We start from the raw sequence: 17,957 nt of genomic DNA on the forward strand, positions 1-17,957 counted from the left end.
CTGCCGCACTACCTTATCCGGCGCAGTTGCCTCCTTTTTGCCTTTGCCTACTATTTGCCTTTGGCTGCCTGATTTTCTGGTCGGCGCACAAGAGCCACAACCGAGATATAAAATCGCTGTTTCCCCGCAGGTTCACTGTCGCGCACCCCACTACCTAGCCAGTGTCTCCCGTAACAATCACTTACTCCTTCACCCTTTTCTATCGCGCCCAACCCCTCGCGTCCACAGTACGCATACCTGAGCTGCTCATTTCTTGTCTGACAGCGACAAGTCCACCCAAGTTACCGTTGCCAGGCCTATGTTCCTCGGCCAGAACCTCTAGAGTTCGAGTCCGACAGTACTACGGGCCGCGGTGCTTATGATACCACCGGCGTACCGGTCGAATCCCATACACTATCCAAGACATCGCTTTAACCGTTTAGCACACCCGTCTTGGTTCCCGAGTTGCTGAAAGCCTTGCAATGTCGTGCATGGCTTACACGAGCGTTACGTATTCCTATCGTGATCAGATCTCGGCTTGCTATCGTTCCTGTGGCAGCGATGCCAAGGACAAAGACAAAGTGCAGTATGCAAGCGCTGACTTTTCAATCAAGTGCATGTTACCGGCTTGTCTGGACGTAGGGCATGTTGAAACAGCGTTAACATTCACGCAAGCAGACCACATGACCAGCTACTGGATCCATTGTCGCGTAACAAAACATCTATTTTCATTGGATGGATGTTGCGGTGGTGGAGGTATAGTATCGCATTTACTGTGACATGTGTGCAACAATCTCACTAAACATGTATTGCTAGCGATAGATTCAACGGCAAGTTTAGCTGCAAAAGCATTATCAACTAAACATCTCATTAAGATACACAGCATTTAGTTCCGAGCTTCAAACTTGTCCCTTTCTTCATCCGGCATTGTCAGCGTTTCGTTAGCTTTGGCGGACATCCTGTACTTAGCCCAGGTGATCAGCATCTTGACTACGTAGTAGCTAAATCGTAACAAGAGCCAATAGAATAATCAGCTAAAACGGCGGCAGGGAACAGACGGTGCAGCTCAGATCATGCGACCTAAAGAGAGCTGCGACAAGGTCCTGAGTCAATTACTACTACTACTACTACTACTACGAGCGTCCGTCAGGGCGGCCCACCCAGACCCACCTAACCTAGGCCCGCTTACTACGTAGGTACCCTCAACGCCAAGAGCTTGGGCGCGCCCAAGACACATTGCTCATGACCGTGAGCAACAGGCGATGCTGCAGTCGATTGTGTATACTATGGACCGTTTCAGCGAAGACAAGACCATCCTCTACATCATCAAGACTACAGTTGGAAACCTAGGATTGAACACATGGAATGATTGCACGACTATCTTCAACCGCTTGGCCTCACGCTATCGGACGTAAGATTGGCTAAGTACACCGACCCGGTGCGCGACGCGTTTACAGTTAACACTGGGGATATGATTGAGGGGCAGACGAACTAGTTGCAGAATTGTAATCGTTTAAGAAAATAAAAAGATAAAGGAAATGGAAGATATCTAGTTTACATGTAAATTTTCATAATGGCTGATCCATTTGTTGTAAGCAGTAACCATCTACAGTAACCCTCAGCAATCCCTCAGCCACAGTACTAGGATCTAATACCCACTTAGACTCGTACTATTTCAACACAAGAGTGACTCCCTTAGAGAGACTTTAGTTCCTGTCCATATATTGCACCAACTATAGCCCTCTCATCAATACTTGAAGACGCGTCACCATGACCGCTATGGGTATGTGCTGCAACAAAATCACTGTGAACCTCGAAGTCGTCTTTAAGGCGCTCGAAATCCTGGTTACGTTTGGTGCCAGTGCCGCCAATGGTGACAAGCTGTGTCTTGCTCGACCGCCCTCCCGTAGCCAACTCATTCTCAGACCGATTCCGAGTGCTGCTGAATTGGGACGAAATGAGGAGCATAAGTGGACGTAACGTGGGCAGACATGCGCTTATGATGCCAGATGCGACCTCGACAACGCACCAGGTGCATGCAGTTGCTAGCGTCCCCGTTGTGTCGTCTGCATCAAATCGCATGATTGTCATAAAGCGGTAGGCACTAGCGAAAAGCACGCTGTGAACCACAGTCAGTAATGAAAACAGTTAAGTTAAGATGGAAGAGCACTGACAATCCTCCAAGCAGGAACATGAAAAGCAAAGACGCGCGTTGAGCGGTCGTTACTTGAAGCTTCAATACTTGAGCGACGGGCATACACAGGATAGCAACGTCTGTCAAGATATTGGGCACAGCATTGCCAATAAATGAAGCCTTGAGGTTGATACAAGTGCCGTCGATTGCAGAACCCATCCAGGCCTTTTTGACTGGAGTGCACTGAAAAATGCTGACAAAATTAATAGCGATAACCCAAGCAATTGTCACGAATCCCAAGATGTATGAGCTGATTCGAAAGCTGTGTGTTGGGAAGATGCGCAGGTACATGACCAGTAAAGAGAGCTTAATTAGCCCTATAGCAGTGCAGTAGACACACTCAAAAGCAACGAGGAGCTATTGTGGTTCAGGTTAGTGGAGTTCACTACGTACGCGATTTATTAGAGGTGGGTTTCATACCTTGAGCACCATAGTGACATTATCGGGAGGCAGGGTGATAGCATGCCTTCCTAAACCCCAATGAATCACTAGAAATATTAGAAAACCCAACAGACTTTAGCAAGTACGAACTTACTGGCGTAATTGAGTCCTCCGGAAATGAAGCAAATAAGCTGCACTTTGGGTAAGCCCAAACTCAGTTGTTTTGAAGCAAAGGTCAGAGACATATAGGCACGTACCAGTGAGAATACAATCATCCAGTCGTCTGCTCCATAACTAAGGCCACGCTTGGAGCGTGCAATGAAGCGCAACGCTACAAAGACAAAGGCAAGAACTAATAGCGCGGTGGTCGTGTCTCGTAGTTGAGGGCCTTGGTCTGACATGTCGTGCTTGGATCGATGCTGAACTATGGCTCCAAACATGGCAACAGGTAGTATAGCAGCATGTTGCAAGTGGGGAGCGCGCAGAATGGTTTCATTTCGTATTTGAAGGCGAGCCTAACAGATACTGAGTCAGGGTGCAAAAGCAATCATGGTCGCTGGAAAGGGTCTCTTGCATGTGGCAAAGGGGCTAGCTACTGCAAGGTGTGTCGGATCAAGGTGGGACGGTTCGTGCGGAGGGGTTTCCCGCCCGTCTATCGGCAGTCTTTGCTGTTTTCTGTTAGGACCTGTCCGGCGGAGCGGCCGCTAGCTCAGCTATGTGCCGTCTATAATGAGGCATCCGCTGCTAGGCGTATTGTAAAAGTTGTGTCCCTAGGTCTTGAGTGACCTTTGCATTTGACTATGCACAAGCAGAGAAGAGACTTACATAGCGGGCAGCGACCTTTTTTAAAGCACACTCCTTCTCTTGTCAATACTACGCACCTAGAGAAGACCGTAAACAAGGTCAAAAATAACAACTGGTGAAGACGACAAGGATGAACCCCGGAAGAAAGCCTGTCGGAAGAAAGCCTGTCGGAAGAAGCCCGTCGGAAGAGGGCTCCCACATCCGCTAGCACGAGTTTATTGTTTATCTGTGCATCTCTATAGGCCCTTCTATTTGCGATCAGCACATAGAAATGTCGCTAAATACCACACCCTGAGTTCAACAAACGAGTCTGAAGCACATTTTGTTTTCTGTACGCCTGGATCCTATTAGCCCCTACCAATCTTCCGTAGCGTTATCCCTTGGTCCCAGATTGCTATCGCCAGCAGCATGTCCAAGCCTACTATCGTATTTGCCCCGGGTGCCTGGCATACACCGGATTGCTACGACACTACCCGCGACCAATTGCACCAGCGCGGATGGGAAACGGAGGCTGTGGCGTATCCTTCTGTAGGAGCAGAGCCTCCTAATAAAGGCCTTGCTGACGACGCTATGGCGTTGCGCTCTACTCTAGAAAGACTTGCCAATGAGTGCAAAGAAATCGTCCTAGTTGTGCACTCATATGGAGGTTTAGTTGGACAAAATGCCCTTCCGGGTTTGGGCTACAAGCAGCGACAGGCAGCGGGTAAGCAAGGCGGTGTCATTATGTTTGTTTACCTCGCTGCTTTTGTCGCTCCAAAGGGGGCGACTATTAAGGCTATGCTTGGTGGTCAATTCTTACCCTGGATGCAATTCGATGTTCGTATATCTACCAGATCCTTCCCACCTAGTAGCAGGGCTAAAATTTAGTTTTAGGGTGATTACTCTTACGCCGCTACGCCCGAGATAGTCTTCTATCACGATCTCAACCACGAAGCACAGAAGGCTGCTATTTCAAAACTAAAGCACCAATCGGCGCGCATTTTCACCGACCAAGTCACTTATGAGCCGTGGCATGAGATCCCGTCAATGTATCTCTTCTGTGAGGCCGATAAAGCGCTTTCACTACCTATCCAGCAACAGATGGCACAGATGCTAGGTGCGGATGTGCCGACCTTCACGTCAATCGGGTCGCATTCGCCTTTTCTCAGCCAGCCCCAGGAGGTTGTTCAAGGCGTAGAGTATGCGGCCAAGCTTGGTCAAGACAAGAAGTAGAACAAGAAAATTCTCAATGTCAAAGACCATTTTTCTAGATTACAAGCTCATTCTTCCCATCGTTCAAGTCCGTCTTGAAATATTATTCTAATCTTCCGGTGAAGCCAGTTTGTTAGCAGTCATTTGATTGATCGCTCCGTTCGTCATCCAGCTCGACATGATGATAAGATTGGTCTTGGCTCCGAGACTGGAAAGGGACGCATGCCATAGGTCGCTTTCCAAACATGGGGTTTTTGTTCATGTTTGTTTTTAAGCCGAAATATGTGACTACACAAATTTGTTAGGCGGTCGAAACTCAAACGTCTTACAAAAAATGTTTTCACTAATGATGCTGTTGAATACATGGCTGCTCCGATATCTTCATGCAAGTCCAGAAGTACATACCACCACCTCACACTAGACATGAGAGACGATCCTAATGTCAAGTCTTCGCCACCTTTTTCCAGCTCTTTACCTGCTAATATCCAGGCTTGGAGGTCTGCAGTGCCTAATGATATTGTTGTGGTCTCAAGTGTCGAGTTCTCAGGTAATGAATCAGAATCTGAGCCATTCATGGTATACGAAGCATCAGACAGAAATTCTGGAGAACCTCTCTGCAGTAGTCTAAATAACTCTGCACTTCTGCATACAAATCCTCACGCGATTCCATGATCAAAACAAAGAGTATCCACAACTAGACATGTATAGCAGTTGTGCATGTAAGAAGTATTGTTTATCCTTGTGTGTATCATGATAGGAGCAAGTTTAGATACAGCGTTATTAGTCAGTGAGTAGCCACGTGACTATACATGGTACTTCTGGGCTTACAGGTCAAATTGCTGCTTGAGTAACATCTATCCCTCCGTGACGGAAATTCCTGTATGCTAGAACTAGCCAATCAGCTTAAAGGTTTCAGGAAGAAGTCGCCGTTTCTCTATTCTCTTAACGCGAGTTTTCCACGGGGTTGGGTCCTGATCTTTCTCTAAGCTCGATCCGGGTTAGAATCAAGTGTTGGAAGCTCAGCCCTGTGCCACTGCGCTACTACAACCAAAAAGGTACGAATAATTAGCGTTCTTGCTAACGTTCTGCACAGGATAGTATATAGGCAGCGCCTGACATAGATTAGAGTCTAACCCTACACTACCTCTACCTATAGCCCGTGCGACTACTACCCAACCCTACTCTACCCTATAGTAGGGGGTATCTGTTATAGGGTAGGTTATATACCTACCCTATTATAGCTTAGTAAGAGAACGGACACTATAAGTAGACACTAGACCTTCGCTACTTCATATAGACCTAAGCAATACAATAACCTTTGGCTCCTAATAGTATCTTGAAAGGTCCAGCCCATAACAGTATCCATTTACAAGAGTATTCTTCCTTTAATCTCTCTTTATCTTTATATTGTCCCTCTCCTCAGGTCTGTAATAAAGTAATAATATACTTTCCAAGTGAGGGATCAATACAATAAAAGAGTAAAGGCTATGAAATAAATACATACTAGGCATAACCTAAGGACCTAAACGAAAGAAGTGTTTTGTTATACTGTGCGTCCTGGCACGTAGGAATGGACGTTAGTATGTACACTTTTCGCGCCGCTGACAGCCACTGTTAGATAATCTACTTATTTGCTGCTCATCTTGAAACCAATGGAATTTGTCTAAGTAATGCCACAGGCAAGCGTTATTAGACCCTGTCGATTTGCGTTATTCGACAACACCTCTAGTGCTTACGTCTGTGCAGCTATACGTATAGCTTTAGCGCCGTTGTTCATTAATTCTTGTTATAGGGTAGGTTATATACCTACCCTATTATAGCCTAGTTAAAGGACGGATACTATAAGTAGACACCAAGCCTCCGATACTTTACATAGACCTAAGCAATATAATAACCTTTAGCTCCTAATAGTATTCTAAAAGGCCTAGCCTATAATAATTGTATTACTTCCCTTATCTTAAAACCTAACTCTATAATAGGGCCTACCTAAAGCTATAGTAGATGTAGAGATAGTTAACCTAGAGGTAATACTAGAAGAACTTTAACGCCTCTAATAATAAATTAAAGCCTAGAGAGCTATAATATAATAAATAGAGTAAGATATAGAAGGTTATAAGATATCTAGCCTAGGCCTAACCTAAAGATAAATACCCCTCTATATATACCTATAATAATAAACGCCTAACGTAAACTACTCTCTATAGAAGAACTCTTTAATAGCTATAAGCCTATATTCTAAGTTTAGCTAGTTATAATTAAGTATAAACTTATAGTTAACTAAAAATTTATTAGTAGCTTAAGAGAATAGTTTACCTTTATTTAGATAAATCTAGGCCCCTAAGTTTAAAATTAAATAGTAGTATACTATAAAAAGAGTAGAATAAATAGTAAATTTAGTTTAGATACTTTTCTTACTTACCTTAATTTCTACTATAAGAATAAATATAACTAAGAAAAAGCTTAAGTACGCCTTAAGAGGCTCTACTAAAAAAAAGATAAGTTATTTATAGACTTTTTTCTAAAGTTTATATAAACTCTAATAGAAAGTAAAGAGAATAAGTAGAGCTAGCTATTAAAAATCTTAAAGCTTTATAAAGCTCTTAACTAGTAAATATATAATATTACTCTAAATAGAAGTATAACTTACTTAAAGTAGAATAAGGTAGTTACTACCTTTTATAAAATTATAGTTAATATTAAGATAGCTTTATTTAAACGCTAATAGACCTCTACTTAGATTTTAGTTAAAGATAAGAATAGTAATATCTAAATAACTTTAGTAAATAAGTTAAACTTAAGTAAAAATAGAAGTAAGCTAGCTTATAGCTAGAAAAGTAGATACTTAGCTAAAGCTAAGAATACCTTTATCTCTAAAAAAATCTTTTACTAATACTACTAAGATAGTATATATACGCGTTATAAATAGAAGAAGTACTTTATAAGAGATTACTTAAATATAGTAAATATCTAAGTAGTAGCTATAGATACTACTAATAGAGCTAATATAGAAAGTTACTTAGAAAACTAGTAGCCTCTACTTAAGCTAGTAGATAGAGGCTAGTAGAGATAGTAATAGTAAAGAGTAAGATATAAGTAGTTAGTAAATAGCTAGTACTAAAGAATATAAATAGACCTCTATTTCTTATCTTAATACTTCTTAATAGAATAATATTTATAACTATAATAGTAGACTTAAGATACTAAAGCTTTTATATAGTATAAGAATAAGTAGTAAAGAGAGCTAAACTTAGTATAATAGAAATCTAGCTATATAGCTTAAATAAGGCTATAGAGATATATCTTAGCTTAAAGATAACTTAACTTATAATATTTAACTATAATCTTAATAAATAAACTATATATACTATAGTATACGTTATATTTAACTTAAAATATAAAGTTATTTTAAGAAGACTATAGATAGACTAAGAAAGAGTAATTTTAGATATAAAAAAGAGACTACTAACTATTAGAGATATAAGCTCACTAGCTAATCTCTAATAGAACTAAGTACTTAACCTTTAACTAAAACTTATTAATTAATCTATTACTAGAAGCTATTATACTATTATCTAGTAATATTTATCTATTACGCTATAGATTATATAAGCTACTACTAAAAAGACTCTTTTAAAATCTAAGATAATAAATATAAATAGTAGTAGAAGAGTTAGTAAATAGAAAGTAGAGAAAAGTAGAGTAAATCCTATAGTACTACCTTAAGAAGACAATTTAACTATTCTCTCTCCTCTAGTAATATCTTTATCTCTTATTTATCTCTTTTTACTAGAACCTTTAATAAGCTGCCTCTAAGTCTATTACTAGATAAGTAGAAGGTAGAGACCTCTACCTCTAAGCTACTAGTAGAATAAGTAGTAACTTTCGCTACCTAAGTAGTAACATTCTAATAGAGATTCTATAGATTAGAAGCTAGTATAGACTTTACTAGTATAGTTAAGCTATAAAAGATCTAGTAGATTAGTAAGTATATACTTATAAGTAACTTAGACGCGTATAAAATCTACTTAGTAGGTTTAAGTATTATAGATATTAATTTAAAAGAGGTAGATATAGATACTATAGAGTAGCTATATAAGAACGCTATTTATATTAAAGAGACGTTAAAAGCTAAACGTTTAACTAATTAGTAGAAGGAGTTTTTAGAGAGATTTTAGTTAAGTAAAAGTAAAATATAAATAAGTTTAGTACTTTAGTTTTATAGTAAAGCACTAGGTATTTAATAAGCTAGAGATAAAATAGAGTTATAGACGATTTGCTTATATAGACGCTACTAGCGCGTAATAATATTATATAATAGGTAGGCGTAACGGTTTTAATAGGTAGAGCTAAAAATAGGCGCTTATAGTTACTAATTTAAATACTTATATAACTAGTTCTAATAAATCTTAAAATTTTATTTTATAAAAACGTTCCTAAAAGGCTAGAGCTAAATAAAAACTACTTATAATAGTAATAATTTAGTAAGTATATAAAGTGCTAATAGTAGAATATCTAAGTAAAAACTAGACGTTTTAAATTCTTTACTAAGACTACTATTAAGATAAAATATTTATAGATATTATATATTTTATATAAAATTACTATTACTATATAGTATATACTTTAAAGTTAAAGTAGTAAGACTTACTATAATTACTACTTATAGCTAATAAGTTCTAGTTATAAATATTAATAGTCTTTATAACTAATCTACTTTAAGAGAGAAAGAACTTACTCTACTTCTTACTAGTTATTATAGATTACTTATTAAAGTTTATCTAGCTAAAAGCTATAATATTAATATTAGCTAAAGCGTATATAAAATAGTTTTAAAATATATAGTAAAGATTCTATAAGTTTCTATTATAAATTATTATAGATTATAGTTTAGATTAGCTAAAAGAATTTTAGAAAACTCTCTATAAGCTAGTAAAAATAAAGTAGCTACTATCTACTATATACTACTTATAGATAAATAGTAGTATAAAATAAGTAAATTAAGAGATATAAGTAGTCTTATATATAGTTATAAACTTTAACTAAGATAATTAGCTAGTTTATCTTCTAGCTTATTAACTAGTACTAAATAACTATAACTTTATAGTAACTGAAGTAAGTTTAAATCTGTTAAGAGTATAGCTCGAGTAGAAGTAATATAAGACTTCCGGTGTCAAGCTTCTTGTTGGTTGGTTTTCGCAGATAGAGCGGCAGGGTGCAATATTGGACGTAACGTGCAAGTAGAATAACTCTCTGTATTGTACTTGTACTCAAAACTTAAGTTGAACACATCGAGCCATAAGGGCTCAATGCCTATGCTATATACTAAGGGAATGTCCTATGTTCCATATTGTCCTACATGTGTCATGTTGTCCCATGCGTGGTACTTCGTGGGACATCGTGGGATCCGTGGGACACACGTGACTTGTCTCATGGTGGCGTTCCGCCAAGACCGTGGGACGCGGGGCGCTCATGCGTCATTGGTCTATATGTTCTTGTTACTTCGTGAGGCCTTGACATGGGCTTCTTCCTTTATTCTTCCTTTATCTTCTGGCTGTCCCTTCCTTAGGTTCGTAACACTATCCTCCCCTTCCTGGCTTCATGTCCTCATGAGCTAACTTGTCATGGTCTCTAGAAGTACTGCGCATCGTCATTCCGTTGGTGATCGAATTAACCGTACTGGGGGACTCGCGATGGTTTCTTGTCAATATTGTGCGAAGCGGGGTCTGGAGTGTCGAATGTCGTCGTTGAAGAAGGAGTGTGGGAATTGTTATCGGAATGGTGTGAAGTCGTGTGTTCCGGTGGAGGTTCCGGTTCCGAATTTCGAAAAGTTGGATCAAGAGTTGGCGCGTCTTGAACAACAAGAGGCTGAGGTTGATGCAGCGGAGTCTGCAGCTCTGGAGGCGCTAATGGCGGCGCGTGCGAAGAAAGATCGTCTTCGTAAACAAAGGAAAATCCTGAAACGTCGTGAACAACAGTGGGTTGACGAGTCGGGAAAGTATGTCGAGGATATTGAGGCGTTGGAGGCCATGGAGTGGGCAAATCGAGAGGTGTCCACCTTGGAGGGTGGCCTGATGCCGGGTACTCCTGCTTTGGATTGGAGTGTCTTCATGCCTACTTTCTTGGAGGGTGATCCGGGGTTCGCGGAGGCGATTGGTGATACTGTGCCAGGCGCTGGCGGCAGTTCGTGAGGTTGGTCTCTGGTTCCCATGTGTTTTCGCTGTCTGGGTATCCTAACCATTTGACTAGGTATTCGGTTTTGTTATTTTTAATTCGGTGGGATATAATTCTTTCGACTTCAAATTCGTTTTCTTCTTCGGGTTCGTAATGGAATGTTTTCTGTAGTGGCGTTTCGGGGTCTGCTGGTTCCAATAGTCGTACATGGAATTTTGGGTGTATCTTCGCGTCGGCTGGCAAGTCGAGTGTATAAGTAACTGGTCCGTTTTGTTTTGAAATTAAAAATGGTCCGACTTTGACGTGGTCTAGTCCCTTGCTTGGACGTTGGGTGCGAAGGTTCTTCGTGAGTAGATATACTCTATCCCCCTTCTTTAGCTGAGGTGCCATTTTTCTTTTCTTGTTCTGATAGGAAATGCTTTGGCGTTGAGCCTGTTCGAGTGACTCTCGTAGTTCTTCGTGGATTTTCTTAAGTTGTTCAGCCGTTGCGATGGCTGCTTCTGTCTTTAAGCTTGGATATGTTCTAGTAAAGAGATTTGGATGTCGTCCGTGGTTGGCGAAAAACGGTGTTTTGCCTGTTGCTTCTGATGTTTTGTTGTTGTATGCCATCTGTGCCATAGGTAGTAGTTGTACCCAATTGTCTTGCTGATGATTGGCGTAAATCCTGAGATATGTCTTCATTGTTCGATTTGTTCGTTCGGTCTGTCCATCGGTTTGCGGGTGGTAAGCTGTCGATAGCTTTCTCTTAGTCCCGATTGCTGCGAGTAGCGTCGTCCAAAAGTTGGATGTGAATAGTTTGTCTCTATCGCTGATGATTGACTTTGGTATTCCGTGATGTCGAATGATCCGGTCGTGGATAATGTGTGCTAAGTCCACTGCTGTGTAGTCGTTCCTGAATGGTATGTACTCCGCTTGCTTTGTAAAGCGATCCACTACAACAAGTATCGCGTTGTAGGTAACCTTGGTCGTTGGATCCTTTGAAGCTGGTAATCCTGTGACAAAGTCCATAGAGATGTCTGCCCACGGTTCTTGTGGCAGTTCTAAAGCTTGCATCTCTCCGTATGGTGCATGTGTGCTATGCTTGTTCTTCTGGCATTCTGCGCATTTGGCGATGTATGCTGTAACCTTGTCTTTCATGCCTTTGAATTGGTAATTCCGTTGAATGAGTTCCATCGTCCTGGCGATTCCTGGATGTCCGTGTACAGGATCGTTATGATGTTCTTCGATGATGGTTTGCTGTACTTCTTCGGGTACGTCGTTCCCGATTTTCATAATGATGCTGAGTTCGTGTGCGGGCCCTAATGTCCCGTCTTCATTGGTCCTGAGTATGGGTCTGTCGACTATCGTCTTAGTTCCTGCGATGTCGTGTCGTCGGCTGAGAGCGTCGGCTCTTCCGTTTTCTTTTCCTGGTGTGTAGACAATCTTGAACTTGTATTGTCCTAGTAGTTCAGCCCATCTGGTCTGTCTTCGGTTGAGTACCTTCGTCGTTGTGAAGTGTACTAGGTTCTTGTGATCCGTGTAGATCGTGAGTTCTGAGCAGCTTTCTGCGTATACTCTCCAGTGTTGTAAACATGCTACGATAGCTAGTAGTTCTTTGTCGTGTACGTCGTATCGTTCTTCTGGTCCTGAGAACTTCCTTGAATAGTATGCTACTGGGTGCCATTTGTCGTTGATGAATATGCTGGCACAGCCTCCTAGGGCTAGGTCTGATGCGTCCGTTTCAATCTTCATTGGTACGCCTGGGGTGAATATCCTAAAGCATGGTGGTGTAATACATGCTGTCTTGAGCTTGTTGAAGGCTTCGTCTGCTTCCTTGCTCCACACGAACGGCGTGTCCTTGCGCGTGAGTCGTGTCATTGGTATCGCGATCTTTGAGAAGTTCTGAATGAATTGTCGGTTAAAGTTTACAAATCCTAAGAATGATTGGATCTCTGTAACTGTGGTTGGTGTCGGCCAGTCCTTGATGACTTGAATCTTCTCTTCGCTCATCTGTACTCCGTTGACTCCTACTGTGTAGCCTAAGAAGTCGACCTTGGTCTTGTGGAATTCACACTTCTTCAGCTTGAGTCTAAGGCTGTGTTCACCTAAAGCCTTGAGCACTGTCTTCACATGTCTTATGTGATCCTTCTCATCTTCTGAATAGATAAGGATGTCGTCCAGGTAGGCGATAACGAATATGTCTAAGTATGGCCTAAGTACGTCGTTGATAAGTTCCTGGAACGTTGCTGGGGCGTTCGTAAGCCCAAATGGCATGACTAGATACTCGTAATGTCCGTATCGAGTTCTGAATGCTGTTTTCCATTCTTCACCTTTCTTCATTCTGATAAGGTGGTATCCATCTCGGAGATCTAGCGCCGTGAAGATCTTCGCACGAGATAATCGATCCCTGAGCTCTGTGATGTTCGGTAGTGGGTATCGATTCTTTACTGTGATGTCGTTGAGTCGCCGATAATCGACACATAGTCGATCCGTACCGTCCTTCTTTGGTACAAACATAATTGGATATCCTGCTGGTGACTTCGATGGTCGTATGTATCCCTTGGCTAGACTCTTGTCGATGTACTCTCTTAGTACCTTGAGCTCTCTTTCCGATAGTTGATATATGGGCCCGAAAGTCGGTGTCTTTCCTTCCTGTAAGACTATCTCATGGTCCCAGGGTTTATGCTCTGGTAACGCTGTTTCGTCTACCACTTCCTGAAATAGATGTTCGTATTCCTTATACTGTTCAGGGAACTCTGGAGTTGCGCTGTTCTCCCTTCCTCTCGCTTCGTGATCCGTTGGCCTAGTTTCGGTATCTGCGGAGTGTGGCTTCCTATCCTGGGAACTACCTTTCGAGTACGCTCTTCTCTCGGCGTTATTGCACTGCTTGGCAATGTTACTCTCATCTACCATCGAACTCTGCCGATGCGTAGGCTGGCTTGCGGTTGCGTCCGTTCCGCAGCACTCAAATTGAAACACCTTCGACTTCCAGTCGATCCGCGGGTTGTGTTTCCTGAGCCATGGGAGTCCTAAAATGATGTCGTGGGTAGCTAGTCCGATGACGTCTAGGTCAATCTCCTCCACATGCTCCTGGATGCTGAGTGTCACTTTTCTGACCTCGTGTGTAATCTCGTTTTCATTTGGCATTGGCTCGCCGTTGGCTACGTGTAGTGGGTAAGGCTGTTGTTTCCGTCGTACCTCGAGTCCGGCTCGGGTTACTACGTGCGCTGAAACATAGTTTGCCTGTGATCCTGAATCCACTAGTGCCTGCATCCGTATTCCGTTAAGCTTCGTCTTGAGCTTTATCAATCCTAGGGATTCTAGTACGTTGATTTCCCTGGAGGGGCCTTGTTGCCCTGTCGTTGGCCTAAAAAAGACTCTTCTTGTCGATATCCGTAGTAGTCTCTTGCCACTGCATGCTTCTCGCATTCGTTGCTGAGGCATGTGTACCATTGGTCTTCCCTGCATTCCGTCGAGGGACCGTCTGGGTACTGCACTTCGTATGCTGTTTGCATCTGTATAATGTCCTGGGGGTCTTCTCGTCCCGGAAAGTGCATTTTTTCTCGCTTGTCCCATAGGTGTTTTGGGCAGCTGTCGTCCTTGCATTCGTACCATAGCCATTTGCACTTAGGCATGCCTTTTGCGTGCTGTGGGCTCCATCCAGCTCCTCTCTTGTCCGAGTAGTGAGTTGGGCAGTAGTCATGCGTACACGCGGTCCATGATATACTCGCGTGGTTCCTGTTCCTTGCGTCGTACCAGTACCATACAGGTTCGCAGGAGTTGTTCCGTCCTTGCGTCTTCTGTACTCGTGTTTCCCCTTGGGGCGTGAGTCCCTGTTCTAACCTCGTAATGTTGGCCGTGATATGCGTATACGTTGGCAATCGCTGAGTTGTCTTGATCTTGTAAAAGTCGATGTCTGATCGTAGGTGCCATAGCGTGTTGTATTTGTCGAGTAGTGTCTTGTTATCGTTGTAGGCCTCGTTGGGTCGTCCAAGTAGCATGGATAGTGCGTTGATCCATTTGTCTACTTCTGCTGGGTTGTCTCTTGAATAGGTCTCGGGTGAGTCTGGTATCGCGCTGTCTTGCCTCTTTACGTAGGGCGTCGATGGTCTGTTTTCTTCCTGGAATCGTGCCATCTTCTCGTATTTAGACGCGAGGGATTGTTCTTCCTCGTCTGGCGTCTCATATTCCTCGTCGCTGACTGGTTCAGCTTCGGATGTGTCCTCAGACGTAGTTAGGGTTAGGTCGTCTAATCCGCTAATGACTTCCGTATCGTCTGGGTGATATTTGATCTCTGGTCGGGTGATAACGTTCCATGATTCGTTGTCATCTAGCTCCGACTTGTGGTGTAGGACGTTGAGCTGTCGTTTAACCTTGTTCTTGCTCATACAGTTGCGTGCTATGTGGCCTTCCTTGCCACATGCGTAGCAGTTGATTTTCTTCTTGTCGTCCTTATCCTTCTTGTAGTGAGGCTTGCTAGGTCCCTTTCCTTGATTGATGTTGTCGAGGTGCATAGGTTCATATCCATTGGTTGCGTATGCGCCGGGTGTCCTAGGCTGATAGCTCCTCTGTCGTCCCTGGTTGGGCTGTGAACGTCGGTGATGTTGTTGTCGAGGCCGATCGTTCCTATTGTCGTAGTTGCGCGTTCCCTGGTTGAATAGTCGTTCTTCCAATGCGAGCTCGTATAGCTCATTGTCGAGTCGAATAGCTTCTGCTATGAGTTCGTCGAGGTTGGTGACGTTGGCTCCACTTCTCATGAGTTCTCTGCGCACCATTGGCTTGAGGCCCTGTCGGTACATGCGCATAAGAGCGTTGTCGTCCCATTCAATGTTCGTTGCGTATTGCTGGAATTGAGTCGTGTAATCGGCGGCAGACCTGGTTTGGCGTAGGGTCTGAATCTTTTGTTCCGCGATTAGGGATTCCTTGAAGGGTGAAAAGTTTTGTCGCATCTTGGCTTTGAAAGCATCCCAGTCTTCGACTAGGTTAGCATTCTCGTTGTCGTCAACAGAGTCGTCCATGTATCGTCTGATAATAGGGTTGGACCATTTCTCTGCGTCACCTCGGTGGTAACTAGTGGCTAAGACGACTTTGTCCTTTTCGTCAATCTTGTCGCCGGCCAAGTGGAAGTATCGGTCGACCTGGAGGAGCCAGGCTTCGAGTTTGTTGCGGTCGCCATGGTAAAGGTCAGGCTTGTAGGCGTTGGCTGCAGTTCCTCCGGTCTGGGAAGCGGCTGGGGTGTCCATTGCAATATCGCTCATCGTGAGGGTGTTCAAAGTGTTAAGAGTATAGCTCGAGTAGAAGTAATATAAGACTTCCGGTGTCAAGCTTCTTGTTGGTTGGTTTTCGCAGATAGAGCGGCAGGGTGCAATATTGGACGTAACGTGCAAGTAGAATAACTCTCTGTATTGTACTTGTACTCAAAACTTAAGTTGAACACATCGAGCCATAAGGGCTCAATGCCTATGCTATATACTAAGGGAATGTCCTATGTTCCATATTGTCCTACATGTGTCATGTTGTCCCATGCGTGGTACTTCGTGGGACATCGTGGGATCCGTGGGACACACGTGACTTGTCTCATGGTGGCGTTCCGCCAAGACCGTGGGACGCGGGGCGCTCATGCGTCATTGGTCTATATGTTCTTGTTACTTCGTGAGGCCTTGACATGGGCTTCTTCCTTTATTCTTCCTTTATCTTCTGGCTGTCCCTTCCTTAGGTTCGTAACAAAATCTTCTACTTAATAAATATAATATACTTATAATTTAAATATAAGAGAATAAGCTTATAGATATAAAATTACTAAAGAGAAAAGTAGCTTATTTTATAGAATACTTATAAGTAAATATAGAGCTAGCCTAGACTATAATTATATTTATATAATAATAATAATAAGACGTATTAAACTAAACGCGTTACTTAACTAAGAAGTTTATACTAGGTAATAAAGTATAGTTTTCTTTATATAATATAAAAACTACTAAGCGAAGTTATAAACTAGACTAGCTATAGATAAAATATATAATAATAATAATACTTATCTTATTTATAGTTATATTAAATTTACTAGAAGAGCTATATAAAACTATATATATAAATCTAGTAAAATATATAGTAAATAACCTACTACTAAGCTAAATCTTAGTAGACTATAGACTAGGCTCTATTATAGACTTAGAGAAGAAGAATAAGTCTCTATATAAGTAAAAGGTAGAAGAAATCTTAATAGAAAAGAACGTAAGAGAGTATAATAAAAAGTAAGTCTTAGTAAAATAGAAAAAATAGATTATACTAATATAATATTTAAAAGAAAACTTTATTAAAATAAAAGCCTTATATAACTTTATTAGAATAAACTTATTTAAAAACTAAAAAAAGAAGAACTATTAATTAATATAAAGGCTACCTAGAGGTAAACTATAAGCTACTATATAAAAATTTACTTTAAATAGCTATTATAGTATTATAAAAAAATACTAGCTTAGAAATAAAGAATAAAAATAAACCTATAAACTACTACTAGGCTAGAGACTTAATAGTAATAATAATAAAGAGCTTAGTATATAGCCTTTTTCTTCTTAGAATTCTAAGAAGAGGTAGAATAATATAGACCTTTAATTATATAGTAATACTTAAGAAGAGACTTTAAATAATAATAATTTAACTAATTATTAATAATATACTATAAAGTAGTTAACTATAGTTATATTATAAAAAGAAAGTATATAAACTTACCTTAAGATACTATAAGATCTAAGTATTATAATTTATATACTAACTAAAAATATTACTTATTATTATAATATCTTAATTAATATAGCTCTAAGCTAAACTACTAAAGAAAGATATTTAAGCTAAAGTATTAAAAGAAAAAAAACTAGAAAATAGTAAGAAGTTAATACTAGTAGCCCTAGCGTAATTAAACTTAGATATTAAATAATAATAAAGAAAGTAAAACTACTCTAGTTAGTAATAAATATAAAAGGTAATAAAAATTAACTTACTCTATTACTAAAATTTTTTATTAGTAAACTCTTAGTATATATAAAGCTCTCTTTATTTTACTTATTAGTAAATATTATAAAGTTATATAAGGCTTAGTAGAGAGCTAGATATATATAAAAAAGCTCTTACTTTTAGTAGTACTAACTTTTAATCTTATAATAAGCCTAATAAGCGCTACTATAACTTAGCTTATAATTAATATAACTATAAATTTAGCTTTAGTATAGTACTTAGTATAAATATACTAGTATTCTTT

At 40.8% G+C, this 17,957-nt stretch overlaps 2 protein-coding genes across 2 annotated transcripts; one reads left to right on the forward strand and one right to left on the reverse strand.

The window, feature by feature from the left end:
• Positions 1–1,528: 1,528 nt before the first annotated feature.
• Positions 1,529–3,016, reverse strand: PSV08DRAFT_45830 (uncharacterized protein). The gene is made up of 5 exons (XM_014223336.2): positions 2,812–3,016; positions 2,709–2,745; positions 2,594–2,661; positions 2,154–2,530; positions 1,529–2,098 (listed from the first exon to the last, which is right to left on the reverse strand). Exons 1-5 carry the CDS (start codon positions 2,992–2,994, stop codon positions 1,675–1,677), a joined length of 1,089 nt encoding a protein of 362 aa, XP_014078811.2. The 5' UTR covers positions 2,995–3,016; the 3' UTR covers positions 1,529–1,674.
• A 615-nt stretch (positions 3,017–3,631) lies between these two features.
• Positions 3,632–4,630, forward strand: PSV08DRAFT_362927 (Alpha/beta hydrolase fold-1). Its single transcript, XM_014223337.1, has 2 exons — positions 3,632–4,174; positions 4,232–4,630. The coding sequence occupies exons 1-2, from the start codon at positions 3,767–3,769 to the stop codon at positions 4,568–4,570; spliced, it is 747 nt and encodes a 248-aa protein (XP_014078812.1). The 5' UTR covers positions 3,632–3,766; the 3' UTR covers positions 4,571–4,630.
• Positions 4,631–17,957: the final 13,327 nt, after the last annotated feature.

Source organism: Bipolaris maydis, assembly GCF_028858645.1.
Source record: "Bipolaris maydis strain C4 unplaced genomic scaffold PSV08scaffold_8, whole genome shotgun sequence".
NCBI lineage: Eukaryota > Fungi > Ascomycota > Dothideomycetes > Pleosporales > Pleosporaceae > Bipolaris > Bipolaris maydis.